Source organism: Erythrolamprus reginae, chromosome 1 (assembly GCF_031021105.1).
Source record: "Erythrolamprus reginae isolate rEryReg1 chromosome 1, rEryReg1.hap1, whole genome shotgun sequence".
Lineage (NCBI taxonomy): Eukaryota > Metazoa > Chordata > Lepidosauria > Squamata > Dipsadidae > Erythrolamprus > Erythrolamprus reginae.
Window position 1 is genome coordinate 344,725,957 of NC_091950.1, and position 18,638 is coordinate 344,744,594.

Genomic DNA, 18,638 nt, shown 5'->3' on the forward strand with positions numbered 1-18,638 from the left:
AAAAGTACTTTACAACCTGTACTTGCACGTAAGGCCCTTGTCCCACCCATTACCATATAGTTTTGTAATCACAGGCACTCGGCAAACAACTCATATTTATGACAATTTGCAGTAACCTGCACTTGCATGATTGCAATTTGTGACATCTTCTGCTGGCTTCTGGCCAAAAAAATCCATTTGGGAAAACTGGATTTGCTTTTCAACCATGGTAAAAAATAGTCAAATTCAGGTACAGTAGTCCCTCGCTATACCACGCTTCACCTACTGCGGCTTCACTTCATTGCGGGTTTCTGAGGAAGCCGATCGGCAGATTTAAACAGCCCGCCGAACTCGATCGGCAGGTTTTTTAAAAAAAAAAATAATCTAAAACTGTAAATACTGTATTTAAATACTGTATCTAAAATAACTACTGTGTGGGAAGGGTTTATAAACACTTAAAACAATGAAAACTTACCAAACAATTACAATATAAATACTTAAATAAGTACTATCAGTCGATAAATTCCCCATCGCGGATTTCACCTATCGCGGCCAGGTCTGGAACGTAACACCAGCAATAGGTGAGGGACTACTGTACATGTAATTACTCATTTTACAACCTCCCTGACTATGATAGAAATTACAGTGTGATTTGGGATTATAAATCAAGGACTACTTGTATGTAGATTTAAAATATGCATATAAAATGCTGTGGATGCTATACAGTGCTTTAATAAACATTTTATTTCATAAACACTACGATAAAACAAAAGTGTTCCAGGTAATAAAATGAAATCTGAAATCATCGTAACTATCATATTGGCAGTTCTACCATGCATGTCAAATTTGGTCAAAGGTTTAGATTTCAGAGCTATGGTAAGCAAATTATATTTTACTATAAACATAATTTGAATTAGTAAATATTAAGTACCAATATGCTTTTTCTAAAATCTTTGATACATTTGCATATAAGCTTCCAATCATTTTGTTGGAAATACACTCATTATTTGTTAAGATTATTTCCCAATAACCTTTATTGACAGACATTGTCAATTGTGATAAATTGTTGGAATTTGTAATTTTTTATTTTTTATTGCTCATTTCAGACCAGTTGGATTCTTTGTGCATATGAATTAGTTCTTAATTTAGATATGTTCCAGATATGAGTAAACATTTGTTGTTGTTTTTCTTTTATGTGCTATGCAATAAGAACATCCTAAAAAGTTAGGGAAGAAGAAAAATATGAAAAATGGTAATCCAGATGGAGCAGCCTTATTTACTATGTATTCCTCTCAGGCTGAAAAATGTTTTTTGGTTTTTTTTAAAATCATGTTCCCCCCCCCCCCCCTTTTTCGGTCCATCGGTATTTTAGCTTAATTTTCCTGTGGATAATGTCACAATTTTCATTTCATTTGTATTATATCTGCATCTTTTCTTGTTCCTTGATACAATTTCTGAAAGTGTGGCACTGGATAAAGCATTCCTATCTATCTATCTATCTATCTATCTATCTATCTATCTATCTATCTATCTATCTATCTATCTATATACAGTAGAACCCCGACTTACGAGACTAATTGGTTCCGGAAGGAGGCTCGTAAGTCGGAACGCTCGTATGACGAAACATTGTTTCCCATAGGAAACAATGTAAAGTCAATTAATCCGTGCAACAACAAAAAAAAACCGCTGCCGCCGAACGCGGAAGTTAGCGTTCAGAGACAGCCGCGAAGCGGCGCGCGTGCTTTAAAACGTGGCAGCCGGCCTGGGGGGCTCGGGGGGAAGCCCCCGAGCCCCCCAGGCCGGCTGCCACATTTTAAAACACCCGCGCCGCTTCGCAGCTCTCTGCTGAATCCAGAACGCTAACTTCCGCGTTCGGATTCAGCAGAGAGCTGCGAAGTGGCGCGGGTGTTTTAAAACGTGGCAGCCGGCCTGGGGGGCTCGGGGGCTTCCCCCCGAGCCCCCCAGGCCGGCTGTGACGTTTTAAAACACCCGCGCCACTTCGCAGCTCTCTGCTGAATCCGAACGCGGAAGTTAGCGTTCCGGATTCAGCAGAGAGCTGCGAAGCGGCGCGGGTGTTTTAAAACGTGGCAGCCGGCCTGGGGGGCTTTCCAGCACCCCCCCGAGTCCCCCAGGCCGGCTGCAACCTTTTAAAACACGCGGGATACGAGCGCCAAGGAGCTGTCTCCTGAAGCCGAAAGCGGAAGTTAGTGTTCGGCTTCAGGAGACAGCTCCTTGGCGCTCGTATCCCGAATGTGAGCTCGGGAGGCGAACAAAAATGTTGCTCCCCTCCCAGCTCTTATCTCGAGTAGCTCGTAAGTAGAGCTGCTCGTATTCATAGGGTATTCTGTGTCAAGTGGAGTAGTGAAGGGCTCTTCTGGTGAAGTATCTTTGGACATTTTTGAGGGTGTTAATGTCCGAGATGAGTATGGGTTCCAAACAGATGAGCTGTATTCAAGGATGGGTCTGGCGAAAGTTTTGTAAGCTCTGTAAGTAGTGTGAGATTGCTGGAGCAGAAGCTACGTAGGATTAGGTTCACAACTCTTGAAGCCTTCTTGGCGATGTTGTTGCAGTCGGCTTTGGCACTTAGGTCTTTTGTTATTAGTACTCCGAGGTCTTTAACCGAGTGGGGGTTATCTGTGATAATTTGTTTATTCAGTTTGTATTTGGAGTTCTGATTCTTTTTGTCGGTGTGTAGGACAGAGCATTTGCTTGTTGAGATTTGGAGTTGCCATGTGTTAGACCAGTCAGAAACAGAGTTTAGGACTTTTTAGAGAGGAGTTGTGTTATCGGTGGTGTTGAAGGGTTTTACACGGTCTGTGAAGTGAACACAGTTGCTTGTGATGTGATTGCAATTATTTCAGTTCTTTTGTGTCCTTTTTTCTTTTCTTTTTTCTTTTTTTTCATGGTTTGTTTGGTTTTTACTTACATGGTGATACTGGGTTTTTCTTTATTTTTATTATTTTATTCTTTCAGTGAAGGCAGCCCATACCCTATAACAAAAAGGTCAACAAATCATGGACTACTTTTTGCTTCCTGGGGAACACCTTAGAACCTCCATATCATTAACAGTAAAAATAACTGAAAATGCAGTAAAGATAGTTTAAATAAATCTAGACTTATGATGGAGAAGGAGGTGATGGTTTCTTTCTGCAAGATTAGAAACAGTTTATAAGAGCTATAATAATCTCCAAATTGCACACAGAAGAATAGGAATTGAAAGAGACAAGTGGAGAGAGAAAATTCTCAACATCCCTTCAAAACTATAAGGGATAGGGCAAAGAGATCTTTGAAACATGAGACAGGTAGGACAAAAATACACTGGTTGCCGACATTCAGACTTAGGACTAACCAGTTCAGTAGTTTGCAATAAAGATTTTATCTAGCCACACTGTGTCAAGTATCTGAGAGATTTATGCAAAGTTCAAAACTAGTGAAGCCTTGTAAAGTAGAAGGTTGCAGATTTACAGCTGTGTTCTTGTTCAGGTGTCCTGATAACATGGAAATCTCTAAAATGCAGTGAGACTTTAACACTTTTGACAAATGAAGAAAATAATTAGCTAAATCTGGGGGGGGGGATCAGGACAATATATGATCAGCTAGTTTTTTACAGTCTTTAAGGTTGTCGTGCAAAATTAATTGGAAATAATTACTTGCAGAATGCATGAACACTTCCCTAAATTCCTAAGCATTATGCCCTATTAAAATGTTGCAGGATTTTTCCAGCCAGTGCAGGATTTTTTCCAGACTAAAGTTTACTAAATGCTTGCTTAGATACCCATAAGCTGCAGATGGTGGCAGTAGAAGGAAGGGTGGGACAGAAAGTTATTTCTCAAGCAGTAGCTAATGTTTAGCTTCGTGGTCAGGATTTTGACTTATGTTCAAGTCTTTTTCTCAAGACTCCATTTGTCTGAAATAATTTTAATGGTTCAGCAGTGCACAACTCTTAAAATAAGCAAGAATAGACTGCCCCACTAACTATTCCTAACTATTCTACAAGGAGGCATTAACATATTTTAATATTGTTTAGGGTCATTCTTTGACAACTGGACCAATTTTGAAAATCTTCCCCACTCGGCCACCTTCAATTTTAATGAAACTTTGCACATATATTCCTTATGGTATAATACTGAGATGTTCAAACAATGACCCTTTATACAGTAATGGATTTACAGTGGAACCCCGACATAAGAGCTGCTCTACTTAAGAGCAACTCGAGATAAGAGCTGGGAGGGGAGAGATATTTTTGTTCTACTTACAAGCCCAAATTCGAGATACAAGCGCCAAGGAGCTGTCTCCTGAAGCCAAACGCTAACTTCCGCGTTCGGCTTCAGGAGACAGCTGCGAAGCGGCGCGCGTGTTTTAAAAGGTTGCAGCCGGCCTGGGGGGCTCGGGGGGGGGCTTGCAGCTTTCTTCCTTGCTCTTTTTCTTTCTCTCTTTTACCTTCCCTTCCTCTATTTCTTCTTTTCTTTCTCCTTCCCACCTTCTTCCCTCCCTCCCTCCCTTCACTCATTCCTCTCTTACTCTCCCCTTTCATAAGTTTCCTTGCTTCCTTCCTCTGTTCCTGTCCCTTCCCTCTTTCCTTCCTTCCTTCCCACCCTCCGTCCATTCATTCACCCATTCCTCTCTTGATCGCTTAAAGCCGGTCCCTGGTGCAAAAAGGGTTGGGGACCTCTGTCCTACAGGATTTGGTGGCAGAGAAGTTGAACATATGTAAATTTAAAAGTTTAAGAAAGTTTACAAGTTAAGTGAAAGAAACTTCATTATTCATTTATATGTACATGTACATTTCTTCATTAAAAACATGTCTTTCTGCATAATTTAGACTAACTTTGTGAGTTTTTTGAGGGCTGGAACCAATTAAAATTATTTACATTAATTCCTATGGGGAAAAGTCGTTCGAGATAAGAGCTGCTCGACTTAAGAGCCCAGGTCCGGAACGAATTAAACTCGTATCTCGAGGTACCACTGTATTAATGTATTGAGTTATTTTAAAATATCAAATATTGTAATAATTATACTTTTTCAAAATTTGACATAACTAAGATTCACCTCCCGAGTTCCAAACAATGTCCAGCCCTTCTCTAGTAGATTTTGTTCTTGTAAGGATAACAGTGGTGGACATTGCACGGGCTTAAGCTAATAAAATGTTGAGTATGTGGGTGGGGAGAGTAGGCATAAAAAAAGAGAATAGCTGCATCTACCATGTGAATTGACAAAAGTGAAAACAAAAAACCAAGATAAGAAACTTACTTGAAGTTTCTGAGAGTTATGAAGGAGTGTGCCACAAGCTATGTGATAACATCCGGTGCTGCTAATTATATGAGCATTATTGTACAAAATATGTTTTATTAACAACAATCTATGCATGAGAAAAGCTTTTGTTTTCAAGTATATTTTAAAACACTGCATACTTTGTATAGAAAAGGGAAAATTGCAATTATTAACTACTCCTAATACCATAGGTGGACTGTATTAGATGTCAGGAGAATGGTCCTCTGGATCAGAGGTCACAAACCTTGGCAACTTTAAGACTTGTGGACTTCAGTCAGCTTTGCTGGTTGAGGAATTTTTGGAGTTGAGGTCCACAAATCTTAAAGTTGCCAAGGTTGGAGCCCCTGCTCTAGATTCTTGCAGCTAGATGTAATAAGCTGCTATTTTTTGTTGATTATTCTTGGTCACAGAATGTCCTGAGAGCTCGATAGATAGATGATAGACAGACAGACAGATAATGTAAGCCATTTTGTATCAATGGGAGAAATGTTAGAACAAGATCTGAATCAAACTAGCGAGACTATTCAACTATTATACTGCACTGGCTTATCATACTAGCTATTTGTCCTTGCTATGAACCTTTTATTTTTCAAATCCTGTGAATGTGGAAACGGTAGTAGGGAAATTTCTCATGACTGAATCTATGGATGCCTCTTTATGTTAATCCAAGACTACTGTAACAGAAAGTGGTCATTTGCTCCTAATCGGCTTTCAGTATTTTGTTTTAAGATGGAGAGTGCAATGTGAAACAAAGGAAAATTAATAACTTCCCAAAAAAGGGAATTAAAATTTTAATAACTTTTATGCTCAAATAAGCAGCATAATTTCTTTCACACTTCTGCCATTGCTCAAACCCATTTAACCCGTTAACTTAAAATGATTATATGATCCTGTGAAATGTGACAAAAAGTTATTGCATCTGTTTGCATATGAAAAATTGGCATTTTCTACTTGATTTTAACAAGGTATTTAGCCTGCCTCAGTTTTTATTGCTGGTTTTGTTAGTATTTTTTGAAACAGATTGGTCTGATGGTTAAGGGACCAAGCTAGAAAGCAGTGAGTTCTACTCCTGCCTTACCATGAAAGCCATCTGGGTAAATTGAGGCCAATCACTCTTTCTCAGCCTAATAACTTCATGGTATGATGTGAAGAAAATAGGAGGAAGAACTTGTATTGGATAAGTTCTCTGCTTTGAGTTATTTCTAAAAATAAAGGCCAGATACAAACAAATAAATAAATACAAATACAGTAATACCTCGTCTTACGAACCTAATTGGTTCCCGGGGGAGGTTCGTAAGGTGAAAATTTCGTAAGAAGAAACATTGTTTCCCATAAAAAACAATGTAAAATGAATTAATGCGTGCAACGGAAAAAAAACCGCCGACGACTGGCTGTCACCCTTTGAAACAGCCGGGCGCTTCTCAGCGTTCTCCCAATGCCGAACCCGAAAGTTCAGCAAACGTTCAGGTTCAGGTGGCTGCCGAGAAGCCCCGCCCCCCAGCTGTCATCTTTTGAAACAGCCAGGGGGCTTCTCGGCGGCCTCCCGAACGCCGAACCCGGAAGTTCGGGTTTGGCATTCAGGTTCAGGAGGACGCCGAGAAGCCCCCCGGCTGTTTCAAAAAGCGACAGCCGGGTGGCGGGGCTTCTCGGTGGTGGTTCGTAAGACAGAAAAAGTTCGTAAGAAGAGGCAAAAAATTTCCAAACCCCGAGGTTGTATCTCGGGTTGTTTCTATGGCGAGGGGTTCGTATCATGAGGTACCACTGTATTTTGTATTATTGTTTGAAATAGTAGCTGTTTTATGAACTTCTGCAAAAAATGAAAAGTTGTATTCCTTAAAATAATGACTAAAAAACTAACTTAAACTCTTCCATTGATTGAGACCAACATTGCTGAGAAACCTGACTCAGCTCGCATTAAGCCTTGTGCCAACAATCTTTGAATGGAGCCCCACATGTAATAAATTGCAATTCAAATAACTTTCACCTATAATCCACCTGGGAAATTATTTTTTTTTTAAAAAAGATGTTAAGGAATAATGTAGTCTTCACTAAGCAATAGACAAATAGTCCGAATATGTGCAGACATGGCTAGGCTTCTGTCCCTAAGGCAACCCAACATTTTTAGCGTTCTATGTGATCATTGTCTCCATCTCTGTAAGGATTACAAGTGATTATTTTGTCTCATGAAATTTTGGTTCAGGATATCTATTGTAAGAAAAAGATCAAACAAGCAAACATACATCTTTAAGGAAAATATGCATGCCTCATTTTCATTGGTATTATGTTTATCAGAAATATCCCTTGTAAAACCATCTTCCCTATGAATTTTCCTGTTCTTCAAGAACCATTACTGCAATGTAAGCTGGCTGGGTAGGTGGCATTGTTAAAAAGAACTTTTAAAATGTGTATGCATGGCTTTTCATCACAGAGAAGCTTCAGATATCAGGTAATATCTTCCTGACGTGTGCTTACTGTCTTGCTTTCAGAAGAAAAACCAGACTGCTCCAAAGCCCGTTGTGAAGTGCAGTTTTCTCCGCGCTGCCCAGAGGACTCAATTCTGATTGAAGGCTATGCTCCCCCTGGAGAATGCTGCCCTCTTCCAAGCCGCTGTGTCTGCAATCCTGCAGGATGTTTGAGGAAGGTCTGCCAACCCGGCTATCTGAACATATTGATTTCCAAAGCATCAGGAAAGCCAGGGGAATGCTGTGATTTCTATGAATGTAAACCAGGTAAGGTTTACTCTCCTTCCTTTCCTGTCCTGTCCTAGTCAGTTTTGTCAAAGCTTATATATAAAATTTAATATGTGTCCCCACTGTTGGAACAAAAGACTGCTAGGCCAACATTTCCATATAATATTGTTGCTTAAAACACAAAACCCCTTAATAATCAAGTTTCTATCAATAGAATGGGGCAAATACAGTGGTACCTCATCAAAAGAACTTAATTGGTTCCAGGAGGAGGTTCGTAAGGTGAAAAGTTCGTAAGATGAAACAATGTTTCCCATAGGAATCAATGTAAAAGCAAATAATGCGTGCAAATCCTTCAGAAAAGGCGAACAGAGGGCAGGGAGGAGCAGCTAAAGGGGGCGGGTGGAAGAAGCAAGGCTAGGCTAAAGGGTGAGAGGAAGGAAGAAAGGCAAGGGGGGCGCCCCTCCCTTTTCTTTCTCCAAAAGACACCGTTTCAGTGCCTTTGCAAGCACGTTGTTCTCTGCAAAATCTTTCCTCCTCCAAGCCGCCCCTCCCTTTTCTTTCTTCAAAAGACACTGTTTCAGTGCCTTTGCAAGCACGTTGTTCTCTGCAAAATCTTTCATCCTCCAAGCCGCCCCTCCCTTTTCTTTCTTCAAAAGACACCGTTTCAGTGCCTCTGCAAGCAAGCTGTTCTCTGCAAAATCTTTCCTCCTCCAAGCCGCCCCTCCCTTTTCTTTCTTCAAAAGACACCCTTTCAGTGCCTTTGCAAGCACCTTGTTCTCTGCAAAATCTTTCCTCCTCCAAGCCGCCCCCCCTTTTCTTTCTCCAAAAGACACTGTTTCAGTGCCTTTGCAAGAACGTTGTTCTCTGCAAAATCTTTCCTCCTCCAAGCCGCCCCTCCCTTTTCTTTCTTCAAAAAAGGGGGAAAAAAGAAACCCCTTCATCCCAGCAGCAGCTGCTTGGGTTCATAAGGTGAAAATAGTTCGGAAGAAGAGGCAAAAAAATCTTAAACACCAGGTTCGTATCTTGAAAAGTTCGTTAGAAGAGGCGTTCGTAAGATGAGGTACCACTGTACTTCAAATATGGCTGGCCTGAATTTTAAGTGACTATGTCAGAATTGTTCAGTCTTTGAGAGGATCCTCAAAAAGGTGAGGGAGGAAAACATATTGGAAGATCGGATGAAGTAGCAGGCTATTAACTTGTGTGGTGGCATATAAATTCATGAGGTAGTCAGATTTGTTTGTTTGTTTGTTTATTTGATTTATATGGTGCCCCTCTCTGAGGACTCAGAGATAGTTTTATAAATCTTTTGTTGGCTCAAAAAAACCAGCATGCAGTTAATAGTGATTACAATTGGCTTTGAAATCGTTTTTAAAGCAATCTGCATCCATGAGTTAATCTAACTGAAAAAAGAATCCAGCCACCTATTCTAATATTGTTTTAAGCTTACAGAAGATTTCCCAATGCTCTTTAAGGAAAATATGCATGTCTCATTTTCATTGGTATTATGTTTATCAGAAATATCCCTTGTAAAACCATCTTCCTTATGAATGATAACGGTCATGCTAAATGATGATAACGGTCATGCTAAATGATAACGGTCCAGAAAAATTGATGAGAGGACTTTGTTCTCTAAACACAGCCACACAGTATAATGACTTTATTATTTTATCACTCTTATCTGTATAATAGAAAATATTATCTGAAAATTTTTTATAGCTAGATTATGATCGTGTTTATAGCAGGAGTGGGTTCTAACTTACCTCACTGTCAGTTCGCTTTCTCCCATGCCACATGCGCAGTGGCAAAGAAAATCCCCATTTTTTTTTAAAAGCGCTAAAACCAAAATGATGACGCATGCACAGCCCCAGAAATGCAGAAGAAAAAACCCTGGAAAAAAATTCAGGAAAAAGAATTTTGGAGAAAAAAATCCTCAAAAATTCCCCTCCCCCCCCAAAAAAAGATGGCGACACCCACGAACCAGCAGTGACTGAACTGGTTCTGTGATGTCATTGTGCCTTCACCAGTGGATTGGTACTGGTTGAGCTGAACCAGGAGGAACCCACTCTAATTTATAGTCTGAGAAGTGTTCTCAACTGTTTGAAAATATATCATAGGCGTAACTACAGTTGCTTACATTCTGGCCCTTTAACTAAATAAGATATAACGATTAGAATTAAATATTTTGGAAACTCAAAAAAACTGAGGGGATATAAAACAATTAAAGAATTCAGTTTGGAAGAATCTCCACGTGTCATTCTTGGCTAGGGTTAGAATTAGGGCAATCATTCTCTTTTGGTTCAACCTATTCCATCGAGTTTTTTTGTGGGAACAATAGGAAGGGGGAGTGCAATGAATGCCACCTTGAACTTCTATACATAGGCAGAATATAAATTTTAACAAATTAGGATCCAAGGAAGTATGATCTCAAGGAAGTAATCTTCTAGAACAGGAGTTGCCAGCCTTTTGGATCTCAGGGACCATTAAATTCATAATTTTAAATCCCATGGACCACTAATAAGAACTTTTTAAAAAGATAAATAGTATTTAGTGCAATATAAATAAATGCATATAATTTTTCTGTGGACCACCAAAATGTTCTCATGGACCACTGGTTGGTAACTGCTATTCTAGTGGGTAGGCACCATGATAGAAAAGGTCTCTTCCTGACACTCCCTCACAAAAGGGCCTCTATGCATGGTTCTCCTATCAGAACTAATAGAAAGAAAGATACCATTGGCATGGTTCCATAAGTAACCCACTCTCAAGCCATGAAAGGTTTTGAAGGTAACAACCTGCATTCTTGCTGCACGTTGGGGATTCTCGGACTGCTGAGGGCTTGGGAGATGGAGATAGCTCCTGCCACTTGTTCCCCATCCCCCCAGCAGCCCGAGAAGCCCCGAACATGCAGCAAAGATTCCAGGCATCTTCACACATTCGGGGCTTCTCGGACTGCTGAGGCGGGGGGGAGGGAGAGGAGAGATAGCTCCTGCCACCCGTTGGGGACTTCAGGAAAGCATCCGGAAGGTGAAATGTTTTTTCTCAAGTCTGAAAATCAGCTGGCTAGCATACGCATGCACACTGGAGCTGACATAGGGTAAAGCCTCTCATGCGCTGCAATATGGCTCCATGTGCCACCTGTGGCACGCATGCGATAAGTTTGCCATAACAGACCTAGAGCTTCCAGAAGCTCTTTAGGGGCATTGCATTGCAATAATCGAGATGAGAAATGACTATGGCATGAGTGACTGTAAATAGGGACTGTTGGTCTAGGAAAGGGTTTAACTGCCGCAAACCCACAGTTGTGCAAAGGCCCTTTTCGAGCAGGAGTTATGAGTCCAGGAAAACCCCTGGGTTACGCACAGGGTCTGTTTGGGTTAATGCCACCCCATCCAACACTAAAGGGGGCAAGTTTCCCTGCACCAACAAACTCCAAACCCAGAGCCACTCGGTCTTGCAAGGGTTTAGTATCAACCTGTTTGTTGTGGCCCATCCATGTCCCTCGCAGCTGGTCACGGATCCTGAGGATTGAGAGGTGGTTGTGGTGTGGTATCATCAACCCGTGCACCTGGCACCCAAGTCTGATAGCAAGGAGGTCAGAGATGATTTGGGGTCAGAGGCTGAAAGCCAACTACGGCCTTCTGCACATTATGAGGTGCACATTAGTGACTCGAGAGAAGAGGAGGAACTTCTTAATATTAGGGCACGCAGGGCTGTTAGAAGGCAGGAGTGGCTATGCAAAAGGAGGACTCTTAGTGAATAGAGCTTCAGGCTAATTGGCCACGCCCTTAGACTATTTAAGGCTTAGCCAGGCCACGCTTCAGTGCAGAGGACAACGCTGTTTCGTACCAGATTTTTGTTCTGCTCTCATCTTTTTTGTTCAGCGTGATTTCCAAAATGACATTCCTGCTTTTGCTAATGATCTCCAGGCTTTCTCCCAACCTCCATGTTTGTTTTGCTTTGTGCTTGGACCCTGGCCAGTTGTTAAGAAGTAATTAACAGCTGGCTCACTGAAAAGACTTATTTATGATTTCCTGAACTTTTACAAAGAATCAGTTGCTAAGAAAATATTAGTAGTAAATAATTAGTGTTTAAATCCCTTTGCGTGTGCATATTTCTTGGTGGGCTCACCGCTGAGGCAGAGCACCATTGGTCCCCATCTAGCCCCTAACAGCATCTACCCATTGCGAGAAGGAGGATTACTTAACTCACCATAGGCCGAGACATACCAGCTGAGTATCATCAGCATATTAATGATACCTCAGTTCATGGTGACAGATGATGTCACCCAGTAGCTTCATATAAATGTTGAACAGGAGCAGAGAGAGTACTGAGCCCTGTGGAACCCTGTAAAACAGTGGGCGAGGGCTGGATCTCCTATCAACACTGATTGAACAGTATTAACAGATTCCTTAACACCCAATGCAGTATTGTTCCACCAGCATTTGTACTACTTAAAATTTCTCTATCTGTATTGCTATTAGTAAACGTTCTATCAAATTGCACAAATTCATCTACTTGCTATGATCTTTTTCCCATTTATATAATATTTCCAGTTGTTAACTCTGTTCCCCTTTCAAAGCATCTTCATCTTTTATTCATTAATTTTCATATTCATTCAACCTTTCTAATTCTTTCTGCAAATTGTTAAGCTTGTCCGCCAACAACACAGTATCATCTGCATTCAAATGTATAGGCACATTCATGGTTCCAACTAGCACTTCTCGAGTGTCATCCCAGGTTTTCCCATTATCCATAAATAGATTTAACAGTGAAAGGAAACATCTCATATCCTTAATCTTCTCCCTGCTCACTGAACTATTTCGTTTATTCTCACACATTCTTTAATTCCATTATATAATGTTTTTAACATATTCACCAACAAGGCATAATATTTATGCAAAACATCCCATTATTCTAACCTATTAACTTTCCAAAACAAATGTACAATAAGTTTCTTTCCCATATTCATACATTTCTCAGTGACCCACTAACTCTAGTCTGCACATCCCTTGCCCTGGTATAAAGCTTCACTGCACTTCATTATCTATTATTACCTATTCATTATCTATTATATTTTTTTTAATTACAGTTTTGTTGGACATGTTCCCGAACAAGCTTAACAAACTTGTATAGATCTTCCAGCATGGATAATAGGAACCCCAAACCATGCATCATTTAGCACCTGCATTACAACTAATATGGTTGACATAAATGACTGATTTTTAGGGATGCATGGGTTGGCTCTAATCTGATACAAACCATCAGTCCAATTCAGATTATTGACCTGACATAATTCAACTATGCAGATCTATTCAAAGGCAGTTAATTTGAAAATAATTGAGTTTGGCAATTCAGCTGTATTAGTTGTGAATCAAAAAACTAAATAAAACTTCTCACAGCTCTACTCTTTACATTTATAATAATTCAGCAACTGATTTTAAAATATGATGTGTATCACTTAATGTTTATATAGTGGTGTGATTGCTTAAAATCTTATTAGATTTTCTACACTTGAACTTTTATGTCTCTTAATGATGCAGTCATTGGTGTCCTAATAGAATGTATCCAACATACTACTTGCTATCCTTTTCTTCTTTTTAACTGTTCTAAGCATTTATTTATTTATTTATTTATTTATTTATGTATTTATTTATTTATTTATTTATTTATTTATTTATTTATTTATTTATTTATTAGATTTGTATGCCGCCCCTCTCTGAAGACTCGGGGCAGCTAACAACAATAAAAAAGACAATGTAAACAAATCTAATATTAAAAATAATCTAAAAACCCCAGTTTAAAGAACCAATCATACATACAAATGTATAAATTCTATAAGCCTAGGGGGGAAGGGAAAATTTCAATTCCCCCATGCCTGACAACAGAGGTGGGTTTTAAGGAGCTTGCAAAAGGCAAGGAGGATGGGGGCAACTCTGATATCTGGGAGGAGTTAGTTCCAGAGAGTCGGGGCCGCCACAGAGAAGGCTCTTCCCCTGGGTCCCGCCAGACGACATTGTTTAGTCGATGGGACCCGGATAAGGCCAACTCTGTGGGACCTAACTGGTCGCTGGGATTCGTGCGGCAGAAGGCGGTCCTGGAGATATTCTGGTTCGATGCCATGAAGGGCATTATGGACTTCAAGGGAATTATGCCTCCACACAGTGTGTTCAGAATAATATAGATGAAGCTATGTAATATTTAAGTACCTTGAGCAAGAACTTTGGCTTGATTTGTTCAACAATTTGTTTATTTTCTAAGTTATATGTGATATTATTAAAAGTCTTCTCCAGCAGCAGAGTTCAAATGGCATATCAGTAAATGAAATAGTTGAACTTTATTATTATGCTTCCTAAAAAGAGATTATTTTATTCTTTTCCTTATGGTCATTGTTTCCCACCAGTGTTCAGTGTGGACTGTAGTACAGTGGATTGCCCTCCGGTCCAACAAGTTGACTGTCCTTTGGATAGCTATGAAACTCAAGTCAGGCTGACAGCTGATGGATGCTGCACTCTTCCCACAAGGTTTGTTATATCTGATGTCATAGTATCACAGTCAGTATGCACCAAAGTTAATTTGTGACAGAAAAACTCAAATATATTAGTATACTGATTATTAAGTTACTACGTTAGCTAATGTTATTTAAAAAAGAATATTAGGTTTAAAATGGAAGATTTCCTAGACTGAATACTCATTCTGTGAAGTGTTAATGACTGTCAGTTCTGGAAAATATTTCTTTCAATCCTGTGTTTTGAGGAAAATTTATTTTGAAAAAAGAAAAATGCAGCTTTAATATGAAATTTATGTGGCATGTATAAATAGGCTTTCTAGTGTCAAGTTTGATACTTCGGGTTACCTAAAATCTTTGAAGTATTAGGTTGGGTTATCTTAGTACTAAGATGTACTTCTAGCAAATCCTATATGTCAAGGAACTGTATATGTTTTTTTAGATTAACAGCTGTACGATATAACATGTGATGCATTATATTATTCAAATATAGCATTTCACTTTAGAAATAGTGCTCTCCCTGTGTGACAGATTATTTAAGCACCACTTCAACCATTTGTGGGGAGAAAAGATAATCCGGAATCTTGAAACTGTCTAGAAACTGATCTCCAAAATGTATGATTGTCCCAGTATTCTTCCGGTCTTTAGCCCTCTTATAGACTCATAGAGTATTCTAAAGTAGAGCTTTGCTAGTACAGTGATCCCTCATTTGTAGCGTGGGATGCATTCCAAGACCACCCATTAAAACAAATTTCCGCAAAATAGAGGAAATACTTTTTTTTATGTATTTAGCGAGTATTTGGACTTTTAAAACCCACCCTTTGCATTAAACAGTCATTCTATAATGTTTTTCAGCTGGAACTACATGTGATGTCCTACCAGTTTCTTTAATAGAGTACAGTACTGTAGAAGAATTTTATGAATTTTTAATGGATTTAAAATTTTAATGGATTTAAGCCCCCTTTGAAAAAAAACCCGTGAAGTAGCGAATCCGCGAAAGATGAACTGCGAAGTAGCGAGGGATTACTGTACATTTTCTGTACGAAAAAAAATTGAAGACTGGCTTCTACTATACAATAATCCTCTACCCTTGCTTCTGTCCTTGTAGTCAAGATGAAGACTTTGTCAGCATGTACCTGTGCATACTTAAATAATAAAGTATTAACTTTATTATAAGAATAAAGAATAAAATATTAACAGAGCTCACAATTTATTACCCTTGTTTCATTCATCTAAATGATTTTAAAACTTCAACCTGGGTTCATCGCTGAGAAACATGTTTGCAAAAATTATTAAGTAAAGTTACGTATATAAAATAAGGTACTGTATATTCCACCTTGATGAGTTTCTTTCAAAAAACATCTGATATGCCTTTATTTCAAAATCCAATAAGGTATGAAATTTATTTTACTACTATTTTAGTAATAGCAATAGCACTTGGACTTATATACCACTTCACAGTGCTTTACAGCCCTCTCTGAGTGGTTTACAGAATCAGCATATTGTTCCCAACATTCTGGGACCTCATTCTGCCAACCTTGGAAGGATGGAATGCTGTGTCAACCTTGAGCCGATGTGAATCAAACCGTTGGTAGTCGTCAGAATTAGCCAGCAATACTGCCTTCTAACCACTGCACCATAATAGTTCCTTATTATTTGAAATATCTTAAGTTGTTCTTAATATATAACATAAATTAATTGCAGTTATTATCATCCAGTTTGATGTTATTTTCAGAGAGCTTCTTTTGTGCACATCCCCCCAAAAATCTATTAATATTTTTATTTCCTCCAGTGTTGTCTATAGGTGTCAGGTGATGGTAATATTCTAAAGACTGGAATTAGATATTTGCTTGAAAGATGGCTTAATTAATTTTTCCATGAATTTCATAAATCTAGTTGTGTTCTTTTTCTGTAGACTTTTAAATAACATGAAAAGAGCTTTTAAAATCTGATATGAAATGTGGATAAAAATTAAATGCTAGATCATTTATGAAGTAACATATTTCATTAGATCAGTATACAGTGTTCCCTCGATTTTCGCAGGGGATGCGTTCTGAGATCGCCCGCGAAAGTCGAATTTCCGCCATGTAGAGATGCGGAAGTAAATACACTATTTTTGGCTATGAGCAGTATCACAAGCCTCCCCTTAACACTTTAAACTTTAAAAAAATATGTATTAAAGGCAGATGAAAGTTTGGCGATTACATATGATGTCATCAGGTGGGAAAAAACATGGTATAGGGAAAAAACCCGCGAAGTATTTTTTAATTAATATTTTTGAAAACCCGTGGTATAGACTTTTCGTGAAGTTTGAACCCGCGAAAATTGAGGGAACACTGTATATAAACTTGGTCTTGAGGGCAGATTTCAGCCCCACTGAAGAAAACCTGTATAAAAAACTATACTTTAGGATCAGCTTTTAGCTTGAATAATTTTCATTTAAGTGGCTGTGTTTTGTTTCCCTAAACACAGATTTTAGAAATGTCTGGAGATTGGATAATTAATTGCTAATATTAAATATTAATTTATTTCATTCCTATTAATAAAATGCTAAGTATCTTAGCTTATTTCCATTTTCTCTGATCTTGTTATACTATTCTTCTATTTTTGACTACAATTGTATTGTTCAATTAACCATAGAACATGTTATAACTGTTCCTACCTATACTTTATTTAATCTAAACTGTATTATTGAGATGTTTCTCAGTATCTAAATATGGATATTTTGTTGGACAAATTATTGTTCACTTGACTATTTCATTAGTTACTGCTGCGATCCTCAATGTCCCTACAGCAGTTATAATCAAGATTATATTTTACAAAAGAAATTCTGAGTTTACTATTATTGAAGAAAAAGTTTAATCAACGCCTTCAAAGAGTCAATGAAACACAATAATAGTCAAAAATAATAATGAATAATACTGCATACACACACACACAGACACACATATTCTTGACTATAGTAAGAATTTCTGGAGAAGGTTTCCAGAAGTTTAATATCTTTGTTTCAAAAATACATTTGTTTAATTTCAGCTGACAACATTAGTAGGATTTTCATATGATACAAGTTGAGCAAGAATGTCTAGAAACAAAGTTTTAATGATAGAAACATAGAAGATTAGATGATATAGAACTTTATAAGGTAACTTTATAAGGTAACACATTCTGCACAATATTATTGTGAATATTTTAAAATGGTAATATTAATAATCCATATTTTTGGCAAATAATGAAATTAGATCCTTTTTTTTTGCTCACAAAGGGAGCAAACAGAAACCAATTGTAAGGGGAAACCAGGTTATCCCACCAGGCTGATGTACTATATGCCATGTAGTAAGGCTCCTGAAACGGAGACTGGATTTTTATCTGTGCATAAGAAAATAACTAGAACTATAATTCTTAGATTCTAGGCAGAAAACAAAAAGAAAATCCTTCATACCATTAAAATAGAATACTGAGGGGCACAGTGGTAATTGTGGGAACTAGAAGAAGGGGAAGTTGATAGTAACAATATTTCAACACTAATCCTATCCTTTTCTATGTGTTTCACAATGTCACCTACTCCAAAGACGCAGAGTTTAATTCACAAAGCTATTTCAGTCATTCTAATAAAATCGCTAAGCTGCTGTGGAGGTGCTAGCTGGCCTTCCGTTATAAATACATTTTGTGCTGACAGAGCTCTAAATATTATTGTACTTGTGACAATATTGCTATGAAATGCTGATTGATGAGCTTTGAGGCTCAGCAGGCAGGATACTGCATATTTAGCCATAATTGTGAGCATTATTGCATTGAATTAGGTTTATCCTCAGCACAATCATTTTCACCCCCATTTCTTAATAGTTCTGACCATTTAGAGGTCTTTTTGACCAGAAAGATTTCAAGAATTTAAATTAATCTTGAGTGGAAAGTCCCCAGCCATCAAGCTTAAATTGATTACAAATTATTAGAATTGCAAATATGAATTTCCTTATTAATTATCAGAGGGAAAAAGAGGTTAATCCACTTCCATGGATAAATGCCCTCCCCCTGCATTTAAAAAAAATTAATGGTCATTTTAATCCTCATCTTTGGCTTTAGACAGTACAAGTTTGTCTCTTCTATATTTGTTCACACGATTTTTCATTCTCCTAAATTAAAGAATTTGAAAAGGCATTTGTAAATATTTAAGCAACCACTGACAATATGCTCTT

The 18,638-nt window shown here is 38.4% G+C and overlaps 1 protein-coding gene across 2 annotated transcripts in view; it reads left to right on the forward strand.

The window, feature by feature from the left end:
* Positions 1-18,638, forward strand: part of CRIM1 (cysteine rich transmembrane BMP regulator 1) — a 164,828-nt gene that overhangs the window by 94,311 nt on the left and 51,879 nt on the right. For both annotated transcript variants that reach the window (XM_070734109.1, XM_070734110.1), the window contains 2 exons: positions 7,737-7,979; positions 14,341-14,461. In XM_070734109.1, the coding sequence (XP_070590210.1) occupies positions 7,737-7,979; positions 14,341-14,461 (364 nt within the window). The remainder of the gene's footprint in view (positions 1-7,736; positions 7,980-14,340; positions 14,462-18,638) is intronic.